General features: G+C 46.0%; 1 protein-coding gene across 1 annotated transcript in view; it reads right to left on the bottom strand.

Annotated features, from left to right (window-relative positions):
- Window positions 1–609: 609 nt before the first annotated feature.
- Window positions 610–25,263, bottom strand: part of LOC139274144 (zinc finger protein 271-like) — an 83,240-nt gene continuing 58,586 nt past the window's right edge. The window contains exon 2 of the mRNA XM_070891186.1: window positions 610–3,327. Coding sequence (XP_070747287.1) covers window positions 2,365–3,327 — 963 coding nt within the window. The 3' untranslated portion in view covers window positions 610–2,364. The remainder of the gene's footprint in view (window positions 3,328–25,263) is intronic.

Genomic DNA, 25,263 nt, shown 5'->3' on the forward strand with positions numbered 1-25,263 from the left:
ACGTCAGTTCCCTGGAACTTTTATCGCACTCCCACAATCCGGGCATTTAAAAGGCTTCTCATCAGTGTGAACTCGCTGGTGTCTCAGCAGGATGTATGATCGAGTAAATCCCTTCCCACACTCTGAGCAGGTGAACAGTCTCTCCCCAGTGTGAACTCGCTGGTGTCTCGACAGGTCAGAGAATCGGTTGAAGCCTTGTCCACAGAGAGCACATGTACCGTTTCGATTCCATGTTCAAATGATATTCAGATCCTGATGTATTGAGTAACACCGTCAGATCTCGATGTGATGTTTGATTTGAACTTCCAGTCCACAAATTGTCCCCTTTTAATACCGTGTAAAATGAATTTCAAACAGGAAAAATGGAGTGAGAGAGAGAACCCACAAAAACATAAAGACAGTTTGTGAAATTGAGCTGAAAAAATCTGGTCATATGTGGGGCCTGCACTAGAAAAAAAGTGACCATAAAAGCTGCCGGATTATCGGAAAAACCCAACTAAAGTTCACGAATGTCCTTCAGGGAAGGGAACCCACCTCCCTCGACAGTCCCACATGGGAAATTGTTGGTCCTACTGGGCTCAGAAGAACTGACCCCCGCCCCCCACCTGATGGAGATAGGGCATATTCCACCATGCGGAGCACTCTGGGTATGGACATCCGCCATAATCATAGAATGGGACAGCACAGAAGGTGGACACTTGAGCCATCATGAGTGCATTCCAGATCACAACTCGCTGTGTAAAAGTTTCCTCATGTTGTCTCTAGTTCTTTTGCCAATCGCCTTAAATCTGTGTCCCCTGGAGACCAATCATTCTGCCAATGGAAACAGTTGCTCCTTATTTACTCGAGCAAAACTGGAAGAACTGCATTTGGAGCGGAGAGCCAGTGACACATTGTGTAGCCAGGCGCAAACACTCCTGCACAGTCCAGACATCACTTGTTTCCCACTTGGCATGAAGTGACCATATTAATTATAATTAATTTCATTTGATTTTAAATAGTTTTGTTAATATATTGAATCATGTTTCTCTAATTGCATTTCCCATCTGTTTCAAAGCCTCATTTATTTCCTTCCTCTGAGCCCCTGAACCTCATCTGGCAGCATAATGTTGGCGAGTGGTGATTGATTGCCCTGGGAACCAACAGGGAGAAAGGTCGGAAGGCCAAGGGAGCAGCGTGTTCTGCAATCAATCGTGGAGCTTGAGGGGTGTAACCTGAGTCGGACAGTCTGGTGAGTCAGTGCGAACCCATCAAACAATTTATGGCTTAAAAACTAACGCAAGATTTCTTTCGTCAACGAAACAGTTTAACATTTGTCACTATTTTGTTTCCCTGATGCGATATTAAAGCTCCTTCCACAGGCAGTGGAGTTTCAGACACTTCAGTGCCAAGTGGACCAGGTGTTGAAAAGATCATTCATTTCCCTCTTTCCATGTCGCTGTGAGTTAAAGGTAGAGATTGATTTCCCCTCATTATGTATCTGTTTGAGGGCAGTGACTGGGGCCGAACCCCAACATCACGCAGCACCTTCAGGAGTGAAATGGAGAAAAATCAGAGCATGAATTGAATCTGGATTTCAAACAGAGAGGATGTGTCGGGGAGAGAGTGCGTTGGACGGGGGACTTATAGCTTAGGGACAAGAGACGAAAGAATGTTTCAGAGAAACTAGAACTATGTGTTCAGAATTTCTACCTTGTACTTAGTGATGACTTTTATAAATTATGGGGCAGGTTATAGAGACTAGGCTTGTATTCCTTTGAATGTAGAAGATTAAAGGGTGATCTAATTGAGGTGTTTTAAGATGATTAAAAGAGATGATAAGGTAGATAAAGAAACTATTTTGGGGGAGTCCAAAACAAGAGGTCATAACCTTAAAATTAGAGCAAGGCCATTTAGTGGTGATGACAGGAAGCACTTCATCACACAAGCTGGAACATGTCCCCGACAGTAACCGAAGGTATGAGAACTGAAATAATCTAGAGTTAGAAGCAGGAAAGGCCCAAAAATGGAACAGTCTGTAATAGGACATCAGGTAGTTTCCTCTTATTTTGGAGATATCCAATGCTCGACAGTGTGTTTGAAAGAAAGCTGATTTACTTGACGTATCAAAAGATTAAACTCCAGCCCAGTTTTAGGGTTATTAACATCAGCAGAAACAAACTCCAACTGTCAGAATGAACATGGTTCAGTCCTGGATGTGATTAACAGCAGAATCGAATCCCTGCAGTCACACGTGAATTTGATGGTGTCTCAGCAGGTGTGATGAACAGGTCAATCTTTCCACACAGGAAGCAGGGGAACGGCCTCTCCCCGGTGTGAACTCCCTGGTGTGTCAGCAGGATAGATGACCGAGTCAATCTCTTCTCACACACTGAACAGGGGAACAGTCTTTCTCCGGTGAGTATATTGGTGTTTCAGCAGGTTGGATGAATCAGTGAATCCCTTCCCACATTCAGAGCAGATGAACGGCCTCTCCCCAGTGTGAACTCGCTGATGTTTCAGCAGGTAGGATGAATTAGTGAATCCCTTCCCACAGTCAGAGCAGGTGAACAGCCTCTCCCCAGTGTGAACTCGCTGGTGTGTCAACAGGTGGGATGATTGAGTGAATCTCTTCCCACACATTGAGCAGCTGAACGGCCTCTCCCCAGTGTGAACTCGCTGGTGTCTTAACAGTAGGGATGACAATGAGAATCCCTTCCCACACACGGAGCAGGTGAACAGTCTCTCCCCAGTATGCATTCGCTGGTGTGTAAGCAGGTTACATGACTGAGCGAATCCCTTCCCACACACGGAGCAGGTGAACAGTCTCTCCCCAGTATGCATTCGCTGGTGTGTAAGCAGGTTGCATGACTGAGCGAATCCCTTCCCACACACGGAGCAGGTGAACGGCCTCTCCCCAGTGTGAACTCGCTGGTGTGTCAGCAGGTGGGATGGGTAAGTGAATCCCTTCCCACACTCGGTGCAGGTGAACGGTCTCTCCCCAGACTGACTGCGTTGGTGTGTCAGTAGATCCCTTGTGCTTTTAAAGTTCTTCTCACAGTCAGAACATTTAAAGGGTCTATCATCAGTGTGAGCAAGTTGGTGTGAAGTGAGGATGGATAACTGTGTGAATCCCTCCCCACATACAGTGCAGGTGAACGGCCTCTCCCCAGTGTGAACTCGCTGGTGTGTCAGCAGGTGGGATGGCAGTGTGAATCCCTTCCCACACTCTGAGCAGGTGAACGCCCTCTCCCCGGTGTAACTGCATCGATGAGTTTCCAGCTCAGACAGGGAATTGAATCCTTTCCCACAGTCCCCACATTCCCATGGTTTCTCCATCGTTTGGGTGTCCTTGTGTCTCTCCAGGTTGGATGATCAGTTGAAGCCTCATCCACACACAGAACACGTGTACGGTTTCTCCCCATTGTGAATGGTGCGATATTTTTTCAGGCTATGTAACTGGTTAAAGCTCTTTACACAGGCAGTTCACTAGAACACTCTCACTCGGGTGTGTATGTCTGGTGCTTTTCCAGTCACACTGATGTTTGAAATCATTTCCCACAGACAGAATAGACAAACATTTCTTCTTCCACATTCACAGGCAGATGATATTCAGGTCCTGATGAATGGAGTAACTGTCAGATCTTGATGTGATGTCTGGTTTGAGTTTCCCGTCTGCAAATCCTCCCCTTTTAATGCCCTGTAAAAGGAGTTTAGAAAAACCATCACTGAATGCAGGATAGAAATTCAGAACAGACAATTGTAGTTTTCATAGAATCATATAAATTTACATCACAGAAGGAGGCCATTCAACCCAGTGTGTGTGTGTGCTGGCTGACAAACAGCTGTACAATCTAATCCCACTTTCCAGCTCATCGTCCGTAGCCCTGTAGGTTATGGCACTTCAAGTGCATATCCAAGTATGTTTTAAATGCGATGAGGGTTTCTGCCTCTTCCACCCTTTCAGGCACTGCTCCAGACCCCCTCCAATTTGTGTGAAATTATTCTCCTGAAATCCCCTCTAAACCTTCAACCAATTACTTTCAATCTATGCCTCCTGGTTATTGATCCCTCTGCTAAGGTGAATAGGTCCCTCCTAGCCACTCGATCTAGGCCCCTCAATTTTATGCACCTCAGCCTCCTCTGTTCGAAAGAAAACAACCCCAGCCTAGCCAATCTTTCCTCATAGCTAAAAATTCACCAGTCCAGGCAACATCCTCATATCTCTTCTGTACCCTCTTGTTTCTGTAATGTGGTGACCAGAACTGCACGCAGTACTCTAGCTGTAGCCTAACTCATGTTTTATACAGTTCAAGCACAACCTCCCTGCTCTTGTCTTCTATGCCTCGGTAAGTATTCCGTATGCCTTCTGCCTTCTTAACCACCTTATTCTATCTGTCCTGCTACCTTCAAGGATTTGTGGACCTGCACATCAAGGTCCCTTTGTTCCTCTACACTTCAATGTCCGACCATTTATTGTGTATTCCGTCACCTTATTAGACCTCCCCATTACCTCACTGCATTACCTCACACTTCTTGAATTCCATTTGACACTGTTCTACCACCTGACCAGTTCATTGATATCTTCCTGCAGTCTGCAGCTTTCTTCTCATCAACTACAGTCAATTTTCATATAATCTGCAAACTTCTTAATCATATCCCCTACATTCAAGTCTAAATCATTGATTATATACCACAAAAAGCCCTGTGGAACCCCACTGGAAACAGCCTTCCAGTCACAAAAACATCCACTAACCATTACCCTTTGCTTCCTGCCTCAGCCAATTTTGGATCAACTTGCCACTTTGCCTCGGATCCCATCAGCTTTTACTTTCATGACCAGTCTGCCATGTGGGACCTTATCAAAAGCCTTGCTAAAATCCTTATAGACTGCATCAAACGCACCACCCTCATCAACCCTCCATGTTACCTCCTTAAAAACTTCAATCAAGTTAGTCAGACACGACCTTCCCTTAACAAATCCATGCTGACTGTCCCTGATTAACCATGTCTTTCTGACTGAACATTTATCCTGTCCCTTAGGATTTTTTCCAATAATTGAAAGTCCAAATTGGGGAAATGAATTGTATTTTGTCATCCCATCGAGATTGGGGGCAGAGGGACAATAAATAATAATAAATTATTTTAAAAATCGGTGAGCAGACAGGTCTGCAGTATGTTCACTATTCAAGCTGACAAAAATCAGGCCGTTTTGATTGGAGTTGGAGACCAAAACTGTAACAAACCCTCAGCGGAGACTCACACCCCATTGAGTAAATTCCAGAAGATATTTTTTCTGGTGATTTCTATTAATTTCGATTTAATGAATGCCGTAACCGACAGGTTCAATTAATGTTTATTTTCCAAATGCAGCTTGTAAGAGCGAGAAACTTTAATTAGGGAGAAAGTAAAACGTTGTAATTAAAATAAATACTGAGAGTAAGGTTTAAAATGCGTTCATGGTAAAATAGCTGAATTAGGCAGAAACACTAAGGTCAGAGAAATTCTCTTGGGAGATAAGAACACCCACAAAATTTATGTAGACAGCTCACAAAAATAATGATAGGAGGCCACGATGTTCCAGCCACAGGAGATAACAGAGACAATGCCTCTTTTAAGCAGAGGGAAGCCATATGTCTGCCAAGGACATCAGTCTGAGAATTAGCCTGGGAAGACGTTCCCAGAAATGTAACACATAACCTGTAGAGGACTATTCCCTAGCAACAGTCGTCAGAACTGAATGTACCAATGGAATCATTAATTTTATTGGTTACAGTAATTTCTAATGTAACTGTAGCACCCAATGAAATTGCTGTAACCTGTATTAACCAATGGAACACTTCCCCGCATAGTTCCACCATTTTGACTGTATCTAAACTGTATAAAAATGTAATTACACAGCTTGTCCTGTGAGATCGATGGTGAGAGCACTCAGTAACGGTACTGATGAGGCTGGATCTCCCTTGATTAATCAGGTTTTAATAAACAACTCTTTTCTCTATAAAAGACCTTTCATGCAAGTGTTATATTTTTAATACCCCCAACATTATGGCGCTGCAAGCAGGGTTACAATGGGCAGCCTACAGACAAATGTAGACGAATCCATCACGAGTATCTTCAACTACCACTCATAATCCGATGTGAGCCGTTACGAGACGTGTCTGTTGCCCCGGGGTATTGAATCTGTGAAAGGTCTGCTATGGTGTAAAAGACTTTGGGGAATTGGGAAGTCACGATAGACACTATCAGAAGGCATCGATGTGGATATGGCCTCTAAGTTCGGATAGAGGAACCATCAGTATCTAGAAGTGGGAAGTCAAGATAGACACTATCAGAAAGCATCGATGTGGATATGGCCTCAAAGTTCAAGGGGAACCGGGTAGAGGAACCATTAGTATCTAGAATACAGATAAATCGATAAGCGAGTCGATGGGATTGCAGGCTCTAGCGGTAAAGGAAACTGACTAGAGGGACAGTCAGTATCTAGAATACAGTTTAATCGATAAGAAGTCGGTGGGACCGTAGACACCGGGGTTAGGTGATACAAGTGGGAAGACAGTCAGCATCTGAGAATACAGTGAAACCGATATAAGGGTAGATGTATCAAAAACTAAGTATGGCGTGTAAAGATATGCTGGACACTGCTCTCTTATGGGGGTTAGGATATTTTTCGGGCGACCATAAAAAACCTGATAGTCACTATCTTAAGTAATGTATGGATCCAAGAATAGAGCCGGCCAAACAATTAATAAGCTTTGTTCAATGAAAAGAGACTTTTGTGAATGTCTGTCTTTGAATGAAAGTGCTTGTGTGATTTGTGACTGCGGAATATTTGAGGTGGGAATTAATGAATTTTTCATGTATCTGAAAGTCTGTTTGAAAGAATGGTGGAGCTGTATGTTTGTTTTAGCTCCTCCCACTTTTCGGACAGAGTAAAAGTTTTTTTTTTAACCCTTTGTAGTGTTGTCCTGTATGTGGGAAGTTTTAAGAAAGTGCGAACCTAGAATTGAATTACATTTTAAGTTGGAAGCGCAGGTGCGGATTTATTCGGATGATAAGTTACGGAGCTAGGAAATTCACAAAAGATAGCTTTGTTAAGCAAAAGGTCAAAAATGCGTGGTCCCGTTGGTTTTTTAAAAAATTTCGACACACTCATTTACTTGTCAAAAGAAAACATAAAATCATTGATTACATTGGGTTGAAAGACAATAAATTTAGTCTAGGAATGAGATAAAGAACAGAGAAGGGAAATTGTAATGCCTTTAAAAAAGCCTGCGGGCTGGGGAAGTACGCCCCCATTTTCCTTTGTGTAAAACCTTGACACGAAAGCTTCTAGCTCAGTAAAAAGAGTTTTAAATAAAAGATTGGCAGTACAATATTTGAATTGGGATCGAGATATTTCAGGTGATTCTCCTTGATAAACATTTTGGTTATATTAGAAAATCTTGGGTTTGGAAGCCTTTTTAATAAAATTACACAACTACTGAGTCAGAAGCCGAAGCTTAAAAAGATGTAATTTATGAAATACTGTATCACAAAATTGAAGTTACAGAGCAAAAGATTAGAGTTTTGATGTTCAGCTTCTAAAACAGAAATTGGGCACACAATTATAAAACCAGAACTTTGCATTCTGTGATCTGTGAATCACTATAAGCAAAATGAGAAGTCCGATTAGCCTGTCCAGCACTACCTCCCTCGTGATAGTGATTGTCTCAAGGTCCTCCCTGGTCACGGGAATGTGGGAAGGGAGGACCTTGAGACAATCACTATCACTAGGGAGGCAGTGCTGGACAGGCTAATGGGACTCAAGGTAGACAAGTCCCCTGGTTCTGATGAAATGCATCCCAGGGTATTAAAAGAGATGGCGGAAATTATAGCAGATGCATTCGTTATAATCTACCAAAATTCTCTGGACTCTGGGGAGGTACCAGTGGATTGGAAAGCAGTTAATGTAACGCCCCTGTTTAAAAAAGGGGGCAGACAAAAGGCAGGAAACTATAGGCCGGTTAGGTTAACATCTGTAGTGGGAAAAATGCTTGAAGCTATCATTAAAGAAGAAATAGTGGGACATCTAGATAGGAATAGTGCAATCAAGCAGACGCAACATGGATTCATGAAGGGGAAATCATGTTTAACTAATTTACTGGAATTCTTTGAGGATATAACAAGCATGGTGGATAGAGGTGTACCGATGGATGTGGTGTATTTAGATTTCCAAAAGGCATTCGTTAAGGTGCCACACAAAAGGTTACTGCAGAAGATAAAGGTACGCAGAGTCAGAGGAAATGTATTAGCATGGATCGAGAATTGGCTGGCTAACAGAAAGCAGAGAGTCGGGATAAATAGGTCATTTTCGGGGTGGAAATCGATGGTTAGTGGTGTGCCACAGGGATCGATGCTGGGACCACAACTGTTTACAATATACATAGATGACCTGGAAGAGGGGACAGAGTGTAGTGTTACAAAATTTGCAGATGACACAAAGATTAGTGCGAAAGCGTGTTGTGTAGAGGACACAGAGAGGCTGCAAAGAGATTTAGATAGGTTAATCGAATGGGCTAAGGTTTGGCAGATGTAATACAATTTCGGAAAATGTGAGGTCATCCACATTGGAAAAAAACACAGAAAAAGGGAATATTATTTGAATGGGGAGAAATTACAACATGCTGCAGTGCAGAGGGACCTGGGGGTCCTTGCGCATGAATCCCAAAAAGTTAGTTTGCAGATGCAGCAGGTAATCAGGAAGGCGAATGCAATGTTGGCCTTCATTGCGAGAGAGATGGAGTACAAAAGCAGGGAGGTCCTGCTGCAACTGTACAGGATATTGGTGAGGCCGCACCTGGAGTACTGCATGCAGTTTTGGTCACCTTACTTAAGAAAGGATATACTAGCCTTGGAGGGAGTACAGAGACGATTCACTCAGCTGATTCCGGAGATGAGGGGGTTACCTTATGATGATAGATTGAGTAGACTGGGTCTTTACTCGTTGGAGTTCAGAAGGATGAGGGGTGATTTTATAGAAACATTTAAAATAATGAAAGGGATAGACAATAGAGGCAGAGAGGTTGTTTCCACTGGTCAGGGAGACTAGAACTAGGGGGCACAGCCTCAAAATACGGGGGAGCCAATTCAAAACCGAGTTGAGAAGGAATTTCTTCTCCCAGAAGGTTGTGAATCTGTGGAATTCTCTGCCCAAGGAAGCAGTTGAGGCTAGTTCACTGAATGTATTCAAATCACAGATAGATAGATTTTTAACCAATAAGGGAATTAAGGGTTATGGGGAGCGGGCGGGTAAGTGGAGCTGAGTCCACGGCCAGATCAGCCATGATCTTGTTGAATGGTGGAGCAGGCTCGAGGGGCTAGATGGTCTACTCCTGTTCCTAATTCTTATGTTCTTATGATTAAAAAAACCAGTATTACTATATTTGACATTTTGTAATCCAACAATAAATACAAATATTACAAAAGGGGAGCAGAGATTAGGATGGGAACAGTGAAGAGTTAATTTTATTGTGAAGGTTTCAAGTACCACGGGTTAAGAGAAGGCACAACAAAATACTGAGATAAATTCAAAATAAAATGTTAAAGCTGATCTCTTTTTTCGAAAGAAATAAAACTAAAATGTTTGGAAACAATCTAGAAATACCTTCGGGGAACAAAGTAATTTTGACAGGCATGCTAATGTGGGAAATACCCAACTACCCGATAAAACAAGAAGCCACACAAGCTGTGAGACAGATAGTGGGGGAGTTACTGGAAAGCGGTATACTCAGAGATAGAGGGAACAACAAATTCCCCTGTCTGGCCCGTGCAACAGCCGGACGGATCATACCGGATAACTATTGATTATACTGCCTTCAATAATGTGACTCTCCGTCAACATCCCATCGTGGCCAGCCCAGCCACAACATTTAATGGATTAAAACCAGAGCATAAGGACTTCACTGTGTAGCCAATGGATTCTGGTCCATGCCCCTGGCAAAAGAGTCCCAAGATAAATTCACCTTCAAAGTCGGCGACCATCAGCACACCTGGACACGGGTCCTACAAGGGTTCCACAGTAGCCCGGCTATATTCCACCAGACTATGAGTTGAGCCATAGAAAAGGTGGATTTAACCCTGTATAGGAGTACAATACTACAATACGTTGATGATCTTACTAATAACATCCGAGGATGATAGGGAGCATACAAGAGCACGTATAGAGATCCTGGAAGTCCTGCAGCACACAGGATTCAAAGTAAATCCCAAAAAAGGCACAAATCGGACAAGCCGTGGTATAGTAACTGGGACACGAAATATCCCAAGGAACTAGGACCATATCCAATGACAGGAAGGAGGCCATTAAGATTATGCCCCTGAGAATGTGTAAAAGGGTTGCGAAAGTGGTAGATGGCTAGAGAAGGTGGCAAAAGGATGGAGATAGGGAATCATGGGAAAATAGCTAAAGAAATGGTCAAGATACAGACAACTGCAGAATCAATAGAAAAAAAAGGGGTTACCAAGAGTTGAAGTTGAGGTTAGACACGGGTCATGAGAAAGCCCAAGGCAGCACAAAGAATGAAAGCAATCCTAGATAGGAAGGGAAAAGTAATAACTTCTACTGATAAGGAGAAAGAGAAACTAATTGGGTTCTTTACTGGTAAGGGAAGACAGTGTAGCAAAGCTATAACTAACCTACCTGAAACCAGCCCTAATTGGGAGACTTTCTTGCCTGCCATTGGATGTACTCGAGGGGGCGGGGGGGAGGCAGAAAGTGATTGGATAGACCAAGTGCTAATCAAATGTGTTCTGTTTTGAAAATGTATATCTATTGTGCTTTTCACGCTGAAAAGGACTTGTCCAGGGGAAGGTAAACAGGCTCTGATTGAGAGTGTCCCTTTGTCTTGACAAGTCCCGGCAGGAGAATCTTCAATAAAGGTCTTTTACAGAAAAGGCAAGAGGTGTTCGCATGTCAGTGTATTTGCTGAAACAGATTGAGGGAAAAAGAATCCGTATTAACGTTTGGTGTCAGAAGTGGGATCTCAACGGACGGCTGCCGAAAGCTTGCGAATTAAGAGCCAGACTAGCCTTGGACGAGACAGGAGGAAAGTGGCCACTGGAGTGAGTACCCTTTAAAATACCACTTCAGTTTCCTTCAGTTCCAAAAGTCTGAGGAAAGTTTGGCCACTCACTGGTTCTCAGGTAGCGTCTGAACGAGATCCAGGTCAATCTGGCGAATACCTTTTAACTTAGGAAATAAGTGTCCAAGTCAGGTACGACGTCAACTTTGTATATCAATTAGTCCGTCCAGGCGCTGATTGGACTTAAATCGCGCAGTGACGCGAATAGGGAAATAGACAATCGCGCGGTGACGCGAACCGCGTGGCGACGCAGAGGGATAGGGAAATAGACAATCGCGTGGCGACGCGAACCGCGCAGCGACGCAAAGGGATAGGGAAATAGACAATCACGCGGCAACGCAAATAGGAGAACTGCGCGGCGACACGGAGGATAGGGAAATAGACAATCATGCGGCGACGTGAATAGGAAAACCTGTGAATGTCTGTTTTTGAATGAGAGTACTTGTGTGTTTTTTTGACTGTGGAATGAATTTTCATGTTTTTTTTAAAAAGCCTGTTTGGAGGAGTGAAGCAGCTGTTTGCTTATTTTAGCTCCACCTACTTCTTCAAACAGTGTGAAAGTTTTTTCAACCCTTTGTAGTGTTGTCCTGTATGTGGGAAGTTTTAAGACATTTTATGTTAGAAACGCAGGTGTGGATTTATTCAGATGATAAGTTACGGAGCTAGGAAATGCACAAAGGATAGGTTTGTTGAGTAAAAGATAAAAAATACATGGTCCCGGTGGTTGAAAAAAAAAGAATTTATTTGACACGCTCACTTACTTGTCGAAAGAAAACATGCAATGATTGATTACATTGGGTTGAAAGACGTAAATTTATTCTTGGAATGAGATAAAGAATGCCTTTTAAAAAAAGCTTCTAACTCAAAAAAAAGTTTTAAATAAAGATTGAAATTACAAAGTTTGAATTGGGATTTTGAGATATTCAGAGAAGGCACAGCAAAATACTGAGGTAGATTCAAAAAAAAATTATTAAATTAAATCTGATCTCAAAGAAAAAAGGAGATATAAAACAAAAGGTTTGGAAACAATCTAGAAATACCTTCAGGGATCAGGTCAAACTCCTGGGTGAGCTATCCGCGAAGGTGTAAAAGGGACTTTTGAAAAATGTTAAAAACAGCAAGTTTTAGCAGTTTAGAAGAGACATTTTAATTACTTTGAAACTGGAGCATTTTGAGATAAGAAAAGCAACCCTCAAAGCCTAATTGCTGGACTCCATTCAAGTTATGGAGAAAAAAAAAGATAAAGACACCACTTTGAAAGTAAACAAATGATTTTAAATTAATTTATGGAGTCACGAGCCCTCCGTGTAAAATACAAAACCTAATTTGAAGAAAGGAGATCTGAAAAAAAAGATGTAACGTAATAAATAAGTGCTGAAAAAAATGTGTTTGTGATGGAAAAAGACATAACTTACTAAATACTAGTTGATGTTTGCTGTGAAAAAGATATTGGTTTAATTAGGAAAAGGAAAAAAAAATTGGAAGAGGTAAAAGACACTCTACAGTGATAATGATTTTAAATTATGAGAAAGTTTCACTCCAGTTTGAAAGATTTCCAAAATGGACGTTGTTTATCAAGAAAAGTCCCGAACAGTCTAAACAAGCAGGAGGGTTTTGAAAATAACGAGGAGAAAAGATCTAAGCTATGCGAACTCAGCACAGAAAGAACTGGGAATTAGAGAATCTTACTAAATTTTAAAATTCTTATAGAAAATGGAACTGGCACGGATGTTTAGATTTTGTGCTGAGAGAGAAATAAAACACAAGATTTGCCCAGTGAACGGGACCGTAAAATAAAACGAAATGTTAGAATGTACACAGCATGTGTGAAAATTGGATTTCAGTAAACAAAATAGCTATTAAAAATGTGTGGTCTCGTTTTAAATCAATCAAAAAAATCTTTGGCAATTAGAAGTTAAGAAAACATTGGAGTTTACTCTAAAATGCCGTCTTCCCTGATGAGAAGGCTTTTATTATGATAGCTTTACGAATGATTTCTGCTGTTTTAACGGATTCCTAATTTCTAAGCAAGTTTTGAAGGCACAAAGGCTTAAAAAAAAAAAGAATTTTCGGATGATTACGTGAAGTCACATAATGACATCAGGCTTTCTTACAAACCTGTAAAGGAGTTAACCCTTTCCATTGACAGCTGTTTTATACTGGACATTATTAATTTGGATTTCTTAATAGAATAAAAAAGACTCACCTAACAGAGGAAATGGTGCGATAGTCAGAATAAAAATAAAAACAGAATTAGCCTATGTAATAATACTCGCCTGATACAAATAAAAGAAAGATACTCAAACAAAGCAAATTCAAGAGTTAAAAGCCAAGATAAATAAGCTGGAAGAGATTTTTTTTAAAACGGGGCCAGACGGATAGTGCAGTGCGCAGACATAGCACCATCACCTATGGCCATAGAGCCAATGTACCCCACGGTGGGCAAGTGTAGTCTACAAACCCAACCTAACCCTTACCTCCGATTTCACAGAGTGACCGCAACATGCATGGATAAAAGATGAGTAGACCAGAACCTAACACCTGGTGACGACCAGGCTATCTGTTTAAAATTTGCAGATAAAACACTCACCGAGATGGGACCGCAGCGGCTACTTCGACTCTGGAGACTCAGGATACTGGGAACCTTGAGGCCCACGCAAGCACTGGATAATACAGATGGACTACGAGAGATATAGCACACGCAGGAAAGACACAACTACATGAACTAGCTTTATTTAATTTGACTGCCGAAATATGCAGCCCAGCAGCCAAGGACTGGAGCAAGGACAGAACTTATTTTAACGCATGGCTATGTATAGTGTATTAAGGTTGTAATGCAGCAGGCTGCCGATGCCATGGGCGCCAGTATATTCCGAGGACAGGAGCAAGTTCATAGGACCAAAAGGGGAAGGGCGCAGAAATCCAACTGGATGGAATTTCAGTTCGAGAAGCTCATGCCTGGGTGGACGAAGCTGCAAACAAGCAGCTAAATCCACCGCAAGAAACAGAGGGGTGGGAACAGAACGGAGCAAAAAGGGGGTGGGACCCCAGGATGTTTAGGGAAACTGGCCAGTGGGATAAAATAAAGACCAAGGGAGGTCTCTGGAATATAAGGTGTATGTCCTAAAGCGTGACACGGTTATAACACGGAGAAGCCGGTATTGATCATGCGCAGCGCAAACAAGAAGGAATACAACCTAAAAAGGGGGGCTAGTAATAAAAGAATCTAAAGAAAGGATATAATTTGGGGTGCGTCAGCGACTACTTAACCTAAACCGAATGGATATCATTTTTCCTAGCTTCTGTGGGAATGAAACTATAAGTCGATACCAGAACCTGGCACAACGGATCCTCGAAGGCCCGGAACCCACTACACTGAGATTTAATGTCAGAAATGGAACAGGGCAAGGTCGAAAAAAAAAGGGGAATACTGGAAACACTAGGCACGGGTTATGCGGCAGGGGTTATGACGATGAATTCCATGGGTCTGTAGGCAATATACGACCGGGTTAACAACTTAATGGCGTAGTCTTGAGTGGTTTAGTGGGGAGGGACTTGGATAACCAAGCCCTACAAGCGCGGTTAGGAGATGGCGCGGAAGGGGAACTGTTACAAGTGGCCCATACATTGCCGAAATGCCAAGACAATAAAATTGATCCACGCAATGGGGAAAGATATAAGTAAACGATTACAGGCTGAGATAGTTTGCTCCGGGTATGGGGCCTGGATATTAAGTGAGGTATAACATAATTTGGGGCAACTCCAGAATGGAGACATACCAGATTGGATTCCAAACAGCATACTTAACAATTGGACTCTAGATAAAAAAATGAATAACACATGCGAGGTACGAAGGAATAGTCACGCATGGGTGCCGAAATTCAGATGTATTACTGGTGAATATGATCGGATTTGTGTTGTCCATATCACAGTATGATGTAACAAAGGGAGACCCCTTATATCAGATCGATAATATTGGTGAAGTGAGAAACCAAACTCGGTTACGTTACCATCAGCCTGACAGACGGGTGATTAAAATTAACAATAGTACCAAAGGCATTGATATAACTGACTGCTATAAAATTAACCAAGTGGTTTTATGTCGAGGTACGCCACGAATGACGAACGATGATTGCAGATTCCACCAAACAAATGGATGCATGCTGAGTAGCACTCCTCTCAAACACGATTCCGAAACAATCGCTGCTCCACAAGGGAATGGAGCACAGGAGCAGCTAACCCGATGATTAAGACCAGGGGAGGAGTCACCCCCTGTGTCATTACCAACCCTAACTTGTGTTTCAGGCCCATGGGAAAAATAGATGTAAATGGATACCACATATATCCCGAGACAACGGAAATCATCCACGGAACAATCACTTCCGAGAAGGGTACGAAGAGGCGGTATGGGAACCGCAAGGCAAACAGATACTGGAACTAAATGAGGAACAATTACGTTTGGTGCAAGGAATCCAGAATCAAACATGACAATATGTCCGGCTGATGGAAGAAATAGACAACTTACAGAGAAACACTAACGCAATGCTGGCTGATCAGCCCCGGTACTCAAAGCTGTAGGACGTTGGACTTAATATTCAAATTCACCCATGGATAAGAATAATATCACATGTACTTGTAGTAATACAGGGTCTGGTTCTGATGGTCATGATGGGATTAACATGTGCACGAATTAAACAGGCCAAACGATAAGTCAGGGCACGCACTATGATTAAGGCCATAAGGGATGAAAATTTCAGTCCTACAGGAAGGACTTACCTTATATAACTCTGTGGGAGGGTTTCAGGAGGTCCCGAAGGTTGGGAGATGGCCACCCAGGTGAACGAACCTATCTGGAACTTTCCTACAGGGAGATAGTTATTGGGAAATATGGCCAGCTTGGCGTATAGCCGAGGCCCAAAAGGGGGGAATTGTAAGAGAAATTTGGCATTAGGGGTACCAGCGGGACAAGGGTTAAAGTGCTGGTTCCTGCACTGGCCCATAAGGAGGTAAAAGGCCTCTCTTCAACCTTGTACTAAGACTCCAGAAGTTATCAATTCAATAATATTCCGACAGGATACGATGTGAGAACCTAAACAGACATTGATAAGACCTGGCGAAGAGGTTCGAGGCGGACTCATAGACAATAAGGAGGATCAGGAAAGAGAATGTGCACGGCTAAACGCGATACTCCTGGAATAAGCACCAGGGTTATCATGGAATGATAAAAGGGGGGAATGAGAATGTGTAAAGAAGGGTTGCGAAGGTGGTAAATGGATAGAGAATGTGGCAAAAGGATGGAGATAGGGAATCATGGGAAAATAGCTAAAGAAATGTCAAGATGCAGACAACTGCAGAACCAACAGAAAAAAAGGGGTTACCAAGAGTTGAAGTTGAGGTTAGACACGGGTCATGAGAAAGCCGCAAGGCAACATAAAGAAAGAAAGCAATCCTAGATAGGAGGGAAAAAGTAATAGCTTCTACTGATAAGGAGGAAGGGAAACTAATTGGGTTCTTTACTGATAAGGGAAGACAGTGTAGCAAAGCTATAAATAACCTGACCTGACACCAGCCCTAATTGGGAGACTTTCTTGCCTGCCATTGGACGTACTCGGGGGGGGGGGGGGGGAGGAGGGGGAGGCAGAAAGGAATTGGATAGACCAAGTGCAAATCAAATGTGTTCTGTTTTGAAAGTGTATAACTGTTGTTGTGTCGCGCTGAAAAGGGGCTTGTCCAGGGGAAGGTAAACAGACTCTGATTGAGAGTGTTCCTTTGTCTTGACAAGTCCCGGCTGGAGAATCTTCAATAAAGGTCTTTTACAGAAAAGGCAAAGAGGTGTTCGCGTATCAGTGTATTCGCTGAAACAGATTGAGGGAAAAAGAATCTGTATTAACAGTACCTGAAATAAAACATTTGCAGGGCTACAGCGAAAGGGCAGGGAGTGGGACTTGCAGAGAGCCAGCACGGGCTCGACGGTCTGAATGGCCTCCTTCTATGCTGTAACCATTCTATGATTCTGATATCCAGAAAATTAAACTCCAGCCCAGTTATAGGGATTAATTACACCAGCAGCAACAAACTCCGAGTGAACATGGTTCAGTCCTGGATGTGATTAACGGCAACAATAAAAGCAGAATCCAACCCCTGCAGTCACTTGTGAACTCACTGGTGTGACTGAAGGTTGGATAAACGAGTGAAGCCCTTCCCACACTCAGAGCAGGTGAATGGTCTCTCCCCAGTGTGAATGCGTTGGTGTGTCAGCAGGTTGGATGAAAGAGTGAAGCCCTTCCCACACTCGGAGCAGATGAACGGCCTCTCCCCAATGTGAGTGCGTTGGTGTTTCATCAGATCATTTCTGCTTTTATAGCTCTTTTCACAGTCAGAACATTTAAACAGTCTCTTATTGGTGTGAACAAGCTGGTATTCAGTGAGGTGGGATGAACGAGTGAATGCCTTCCCACACACAGAACAGGTAAAAGGTCTCTCCCCGGTATGAATATGCTGGTGAGCATGAAGCTCAAATGAATTCGTGAATCCCTTTCCACACACAGAGCAGATGAATGGCCTCTCTCCTGTGTGAGCTCGCTGGTGACTCAGATGATGAGATGATTTAGCAAACCGTTTGCCACACACAGGACAGGTAAATGGCCTCTCCCCAGTGTGAATTCACTGGTGTGCCAGCAGGCTGAATGAACAAGTGAATCCCTTCCCACACACAGTGCAGGTGAACGGCCTCTCCCCAGTGTGAACTCGCTGGTGTTCAGTGAGGTGAGATGAACGAGTGAATCCCTTCCCACACGCGGGGCAGGTGAACGGCCTCTCCCCGGTGTAACTGCGTCGATGAGTTTCCAGCGCAGAGGGGCAATTGAATCCCTTCCCACAGTCTCCACATTTCCACGGTTTCTCCATGGTGCAGGTGTCCTTGTGTCTTCCAGGTTTGACGATCAGTTGAAGCCTCGTCCACACACAGAACACGTGTACGGTTTCTCCCCGCTGTGAATAGTGCGATGTTTTTTCAGGCTGTGTAACTGGTCGAAGCTCTTTCCACAATCAGTGCACTGGAACACTCTCACTCGGGTGTGTGTGTCTCAGTGCTTTTCCAGTCACACTGATGTTTGAAATCTTTCTCCACAGACAGAGTAGACAAACGTTTCTCCTTTCACATTCAAAGGCCGATGATATTCAAGTGAATCGAGTGACTCTGTCAGATCTTGATATGATTGGTTCTAGTTTCCTGTCTGTAAATCCTCCTTTTCTAATATCCCGTAAAAGGTGTTTACGAAAGTCAGCACTGGAAGTGCAGGATAGAAATTGAGGACAGACAATCCTACTTTTTATGGAACATTCTTTCGTCTCTTGTTCCCCAAAGCTGTAAATTCCCATCCCACACACTCTCCCTCCACCCTGTGCTGAAATCCAAACACATCGCACCACCTCCATCATTTCTTTCTTCCATCTGCAGTTTTCTCACTCCCTCTTCTCTGGTTGGGTTCAGTTCTACATTCCGTCTGTGCAGACTGAGAATAAATGAGGAAATGATTTTCTCTCGAGGTCACTGGGACCCTAAAGCCCCGCCTGCCCTCTGCTCCTGTACCAAGATGGCCGCGCAGGCACGCTGATCGTGTCTAAGAATTCGGCTAGTTACCCCGAGCGTCGGGTCCATCACCGCGGGTCAAACATGGGTCCTGCCGGTTCATATTAGGTGCCTGGGGCCTACACCAGGTGTTTATGAAGCTGCCCACCCAGGAGTCCAATTCCTCCGCTGAGCCCACAAGCTCCGACTGACTCGCGGAACGTCTCTTCCGCCTCAGACCACCTCCACCACTGGCACTGCGCTTGCTCAGAGCACAGCCCGGTCCCGTGTCTGGGCTCCTGGTGTCATTGATAGAGCACTTTACCCCTGCGCGGGGGATTCTGGTTACAGAAGTAAACGTCGCAACATTTCGCAGTGAAATGTATTGATTCAGGACAGACAGCAGGGATTATTGCAGGAAATAACACAGTGCAGTGAGAAAGGAAATGCAATGGCTGTTGTGTAGATGGATTGTCAAAAGGTGTTTGATAAGGTGCCGGACAGGAGGCTTGTTGATCAAATTAAGGCTCATGGTATTAAAGGGAGTGGGGCCGCGTGGAGAGGAAGTTGGGTAAAGGGCAGAAAACAGAGAGTAGTGGTTAATGGATGTTCTTCAGACTGGAGGGATGTAAGCAGTGGTGTCCCCCAGGGTCAGTGTTGGGACCATTGCTCTTAATATAGAGACAGGGTCTGGGCTAGGGTATAAGCACATAAGAATTAGAAGCAGGAGTAGGCCCTTTGGCCCCTCGAGCCTGCTCCACCATTCAATAAGATCATATTGATTCATCAATTGATCCACCGCTACGAAAAACAATATTAAGAATAAAACCGGACGGACCACTCGGCATCGACCTCCGCACCAGCTACGGACCCGACAACGGCCCATCCAGCCCAGTCTTTCTCATCAACATCTGGGGACTTGTGCCAAAATTGGAAGAGATGTCCCAGACTAGTCAAGCAACAGCCTGACATAGTCATAATCACAGAATCATACCTTTCAAACAATGTTCCAGACTCCTCCATCGCCATCCCTGGGTATGTCCTGTCCCACTGGTGGCGGTACAGTAGTATACATTCGGGAGGGTGTGGCCCTGGGAGTCCTCAACATTGACACCGTACCCCATTAAGTCTCGTGGCTTCAGGTCAAGCATGGACAAGGAAACCTCCTGCTGATGACCACCTGCCGCCCTCCCTCAGCTGATGAATCAGTACTCCTCCATGTTGAACATCACCTGGAAGAAGCACTGAGAGTAGCAAGGCGCACAGAATGTACTCTGGGTGGGGGACTTCAATGTCCATCAAGACTGTCTCGGTAGCACCACTACTGACCGAGCTGGCCGAGTGCTGAAGGACATAGCTGCTAGACTGGGCCTGTAGCAGGTGGTGAGAGAACCAACACGAGGGGAAAAACCTACTTGCGCCCATCCCTTCGGAAAGGGCACGAGAGCGGGAGCAGTGGCAAGCTTACAAAGGGCGTGAGTCAGCCGAGCAGTGAGACTTCAGAAAGGGCGCGAGAGTGGGAGCAGCGGTAAGCCTACAAAGGGCGTGAGTCAGCCGAGCAGACAGCCGAAACAGCACCAAGTGACCTGGGAGGATAAGAAATAAAAAGATTCAAAGTGTGACATCATAGGAAAGTAGGCAAGTGATTGGTTGGTCAGTTTTTCTCTCTTTTCTTGGCCATTAAATTAAGAGCTGAGATTAAAAATCGAAACTTTCAAAACGTGAAAACTTAACTAAATACATTAGAGATGGCAGGGCAGGCGATGTGTTACTGCTGCTGCACGTGGGAGCTGGTTGACCCGATCGAGGTCCACGGCGACCACATCTGCAGTAAGCGTTGGCTGCTCGAGGAACTTCGGCTCCACGTTGATGAGCTGGAGTCCGAGCTGCAGACACATCAGGGAGGGGGAAGAGTTACCTGGACACTGTGTTCCAGGAGGCATCACACCCCTTAGATTAATTAATTCAAATTTGGCCCGTGGTTAGGGACAGGATGGTGTGACTACGAGCAAGGCAGCTGTGGGGACCCAGGAGGTAGTGATGGAGGAGCCTCAGTCCTTGCAATTGTCCAACAGGTACGAGATTCTTGCTCCCTGCTTGGACGAGGGAAGGGACTGCAGGGAGGATGAGCAAACTGACCACAGCGCCGTGGTACAGGAGGCCATTCATGTGGGGGGAGTAAAAAGAAATGATGTAGTGTTAGGAAACAGTATAGTTTCAGAGATAGATACTGTTCTCTGCAGCCGAGTGTGTGAGTCCTGAAGGCTATGATGCCTGCGCAGTGCCAAGGTTAAGGACATCAAAAAGGAGTTAGATGTAGTCCTTACTACTCGGGGGATCAAGGGGTATGGCGAGAAAGCAAGAATGGGGTACTGAAGTTGCATACATAAGAACATAAGAATTAGGAACAGCAGTAGGCCATCTAGCCCCTCGAGCCTATTCCGCCATTCAATAAGATCATGGCTGATCTGGCCGTGGACTCAGCTTCACTTACCCGCCCGCTCCCCGTAACCCTTAATTCCCTTATTGGTTAAAAATCTATCTATCTGTGACTTGAATACATTCAATGAGCTAGCCTCAACTGCTTCCTTGGGCAGAGAATTCCACAGATTCACAACCATCTGGGAGAAGAAATTCCTTCTCAACTCGGTTTTAAATTGGCTCCCCCGTATTTTGAGGCTGTGCCCTCTAGTTATAGTCTCCCCGACCAGTGGAAACACCTCTCCGCCTCTATCTTGTCTATCCCTTTCATGATTTTAAATGTTTCTATAAGATCACCCCTCATCCTTCTGAACTCCAATGAGTAAAGACCCAGTCTACTCAATCTATCATCATAAGGTAACCCCCCCATCTCCGGAATCAGCCTAGTGAATCGTCTCTGTACCCCCTCCAAAGCCAGTATATCCTTCCTTAAATAATGTGACCAAAACTGCACGCACTACTCCAGGTGCGGCCTCACCAATACTCTATACAGTTGCAGCAGGACCTCCCTGCTTTTGTACTCCATCCCTCTCGCAATGAAGGCCAACATTCCATTCGCCATCCTGATTACCTGCTGCACCTGCAAACTAACTTTTTGGGATTCATGCACAAGGAAGAGTTTTGTGGGAGGACCTGCCGAAGGTCGGCCCGGAGGGCGCCGAAAATCTGGAAGCTCCGCTAAGCCTGGCGGAGCTGACCGGTGCCCTCGCCCGGCTCTCGAGGGGAAAATCCCCGGGGCTGGACGGGCTGACCGTGGAGTTCCACAGGGCGTTCTGGGACGTCCTGGGGAGCGACTACGCGTGGGTCCTGGGGGAAAGTCTGGCGACCGGGGAGATGCCCCTCTCTTGGCGCAGGGCAGTCATCGTCCTGCTGCCTAAGAAGGGCGATCTCCGCCTCCTTAAGAACTGGCGCCCGGTCTCCCTCCTCAGCACGGACTACAAAATCTTCGCCAGGGCGATGTCTGCTCGCCTTGGTGCCGTGCTGGACCACATGATCCACCCCGACCAGTCCTACACGGTCCCGGGCCGGACAATCCACGATAACATCCATCTGGTCCGGGACCTCATCCATTGTTCCCAGGAGGCTGGTCTGTCGGTCGCCTTCCTATCCCTCGACCAAGAGAAGGCGTTCGACAGGGTGGATCACGACTATCTGCTCGGAACTCTGCGCGCTTTCGGGTTCGGGACGCATTTCGTCGCCCGGATCCGACTTTTGTACGCCGCCGCGGAGTGTCTGATTAAGGTTAACGGGTCCTTGACGGCGCCCCTTCGCTTTAGGAGAGGGGTGCGCCAGGGATGCCCCATGTCCGGCCAGTTATATGCTGTTTGCGTGGAGCCTTTCCTGCGCCTCTTGCGGACGAGGTTGACGGGACTGGCTCTGCAAGGGCCGGGCGTGGAGGTCGTCCTCTCGGCTTACGCCGATGACGTGCTCCTCGCGATAGAGGATCCCGCTGACCTGCGGAGGATGCGTGAGTGCCAGGAGATTTACTCGGCCGCGTCCTCCGCCAGGATCAACTGGGAGAAATGTTCCGGACTCCTGGTGGGTCAGTGGCGGGTGGACTCCCTGCCGGAGGAGCTCAGGCCTTTTGCCTGGAGCACGACCCATCTCCTCTATCTGGGAGTCTACCTTAGCCCCGACGAAGGAGCCTGGCCGGCGAACTGGCAGGAGCTGGAGGCCAAGGTCGCCGCTCGCCTAGGGCGCTGGACAGGACTGCTCCGAGTGCTGTCCTACAGGGGTCGAGCGCTAGTCATAAACCAGCTGGTGGCCGCAATGCTGTGGTACCGGCTGGTCACTTTGACCCCTCCCCCTGCGTTTGTCGCCAAGATACAGAAGAAGCTGGTGGACTTCTTCTGGAACAACAGGAAGCACTGGGTCTCTGCCGCGGTCTTGAGTCTCCCGCTTGAGGAGGGCGGTCAGTCGTTGGTGTGCGTCAGCTCCCAGCTCGCGACTTTCCGTCTTCAGACCCTGCAGAGATACCTTTACGTCGAGCCCCCTCCTAGGTGGTGCGCTCTGGCGAGGTATTTCTTCCGCCAGCAGCTCGACCTCAATTATGACACGCAGCTCCTGTTTGTGAACTTGGGGGGTGCCAGGACCGCCCTCCGGGAGCTGCCTGTCTTTTACAGGGAACTCATCAGGGTCTGGAACAAAGTCTCCACCAAGCGCAGCTCTCCGCCGGCTGGAGTGGCGGCCGTCCTGCAGGAGCCGCTGCTCGGGAATCCGTACCTCCACGGCCGAGGCTTCATGTGGCGGTCGGAAGAGAGGGCTGTGGCTGGTGAGGTGACCAGGGTCAGGGACCTGCTCGATGGCGGAGGAGCGGGCTGGATGGCGCCAGACACGCTGGCGCGGCGCCTAAACTCTGCCAACGTCCGCCACGCGGCCGATGCCATCGAGTCGCTAAAAACAGCTCTGGGCCCTGACTCCGTTAGGTGCATCGAGGAGGCTCAAGCACGTGGGGAGATCCCGTCCGAACTGACCCCCGTCCGGACGGAATTCCTCATCGGCGCCAAACTCCGGAACCTCCCTCGGGGGCCGGCGCCTCACAACTTGAGCCGCCTCGGGGAAATCCCCTCCGTGCCTTTCAGTTCCGCGCGGAGGGGTTTCCTGTACGGGCTGCTCCTGCACACCCTCAACTTTGCCATCCTCGCCGGCCGTCCGGACACGCCATGGCGTACCATCTTGCCGTCCGGAGGAGGCGGGGGTCCCCGATGGAGGGCACTCTACGCAGGGGTCCTCCCACTATTCATCGGGGACTTGGCCTGGAGGGTGGTGCACGGAGCAGTGCCGTGCAACAAATTTTTAAGCCGGTTCACGGACTCCCAGGCCGCCTGCAATTTCTGCGGTCTGGAGGAGTCCGTGTTCCATGTTTTTATGGAGTGCACAAGGTTGCAGCCCCTGTTCCATTATTTGAAGGGGCTGCTCCTGAAATTCTGGCTGCACTTCAGTCCCACTCTCCTGATCTTTGGGCACCCTGTGCGGAGGGGAGCGGGTAGGTCCGAAGGCCTCCTCGTAGGACTGCTCCTGGGCACGGCCAAGGGTGCCATCAGCCGGTCCAGGCAGCGGGCGGTCGAGGGGGTCGTTCAACCTGACTGCCTGCCTCTCTTCCGCTCTTACATCCGGTCCAGGGTGTCCTTGGAGATGGAGCACGCGGTGTCCACCGGTACGCTCGCGGCCTTCCGCGAGAGGTGGGCACCGGAGGGACTGGAGTGCATCATCACGCCCGGCAACCAAATTTTAATTTGATTTTACGTTTTTTTAAGTTTAATTTGTTTTAATTGCCGGTGCTTTTAGTGTCCCCCTTCCCTTTTATAGGGGGCACTGGGGAAAATTGTGAATTTAGTGCCCAAAAAAAAAAACCAAAAAAGAAAAACACAAAAAAAAAACAAAAAAAAAAAAAGGGGGGGAAAAAAAAAAGGGCCTTGTAATGTCTGGAGTGTCACCCAGGTCGGGTGGCACCGTTTAATGTTTTTATGTTTTGCAGGTAAACTTAAAAGAGTTTCATGCACAAGGACCCCCAGGTACCTCTGCACCTCAGCATGTTGTAATTTCTCCCCATTCAAATAATATTCCCTTTTACTGTTTTTTTTCCGCAAGGTGGATGACCTCACACTTTCCGACATTGTATTCCATCTGCCAAACCTTAGCCCATTCGCTTAACCTATCTAAATCTCTTTGCAGCCTCTCTGTGTCCTCTACACAACCCGCTTTCCCACTAATCTTTGTGTCATCTGCAAATTTTGTTACACTACACTCTGTCCCCTCTTCCAGGTCATCTATGTATATTGTAAACAGTTGTGGTCCCAGCACCGATCCCTGTGGCACACCACTAACCACCGATTTCCAACCCGAAAAGGACCCATTTATCCCGACTCTCTGCTTTCTGTTCGCCAGCCAATTCTCTATCCATGCTAATACATTTCCTCTGACTCCACGTACCTTTATCTTCTGCAGTAACCTTTTGTGAGGCACCTTATTGAATGCCTTTTGGAAATCTAAATACACCACATCCATCGGTACACCTCTATCCACCATGCTCGTTATATCCTCAAAGAATTCCAGTAAATTAGTTAAACATGATTTCCCCTTCATGAATCCATGCTGCGTCTGCTTGAT

The sequence above is a fragment of the Pristiophorus japonicus genome, chromosome 9 (assembly GCF_044704955.1).
Source record: "Pristiophorus japonicus isolate sPriJap1 chromosome 9, sPriJap1.hap1, whole genome shotgun sequence".
Taxonomy (NCBI): Eukaryota; Metazoa; Chordata; class Chondrichthyes; family Pristiophoridae; genus Pristiophorus; species Pristiophorus japonicus.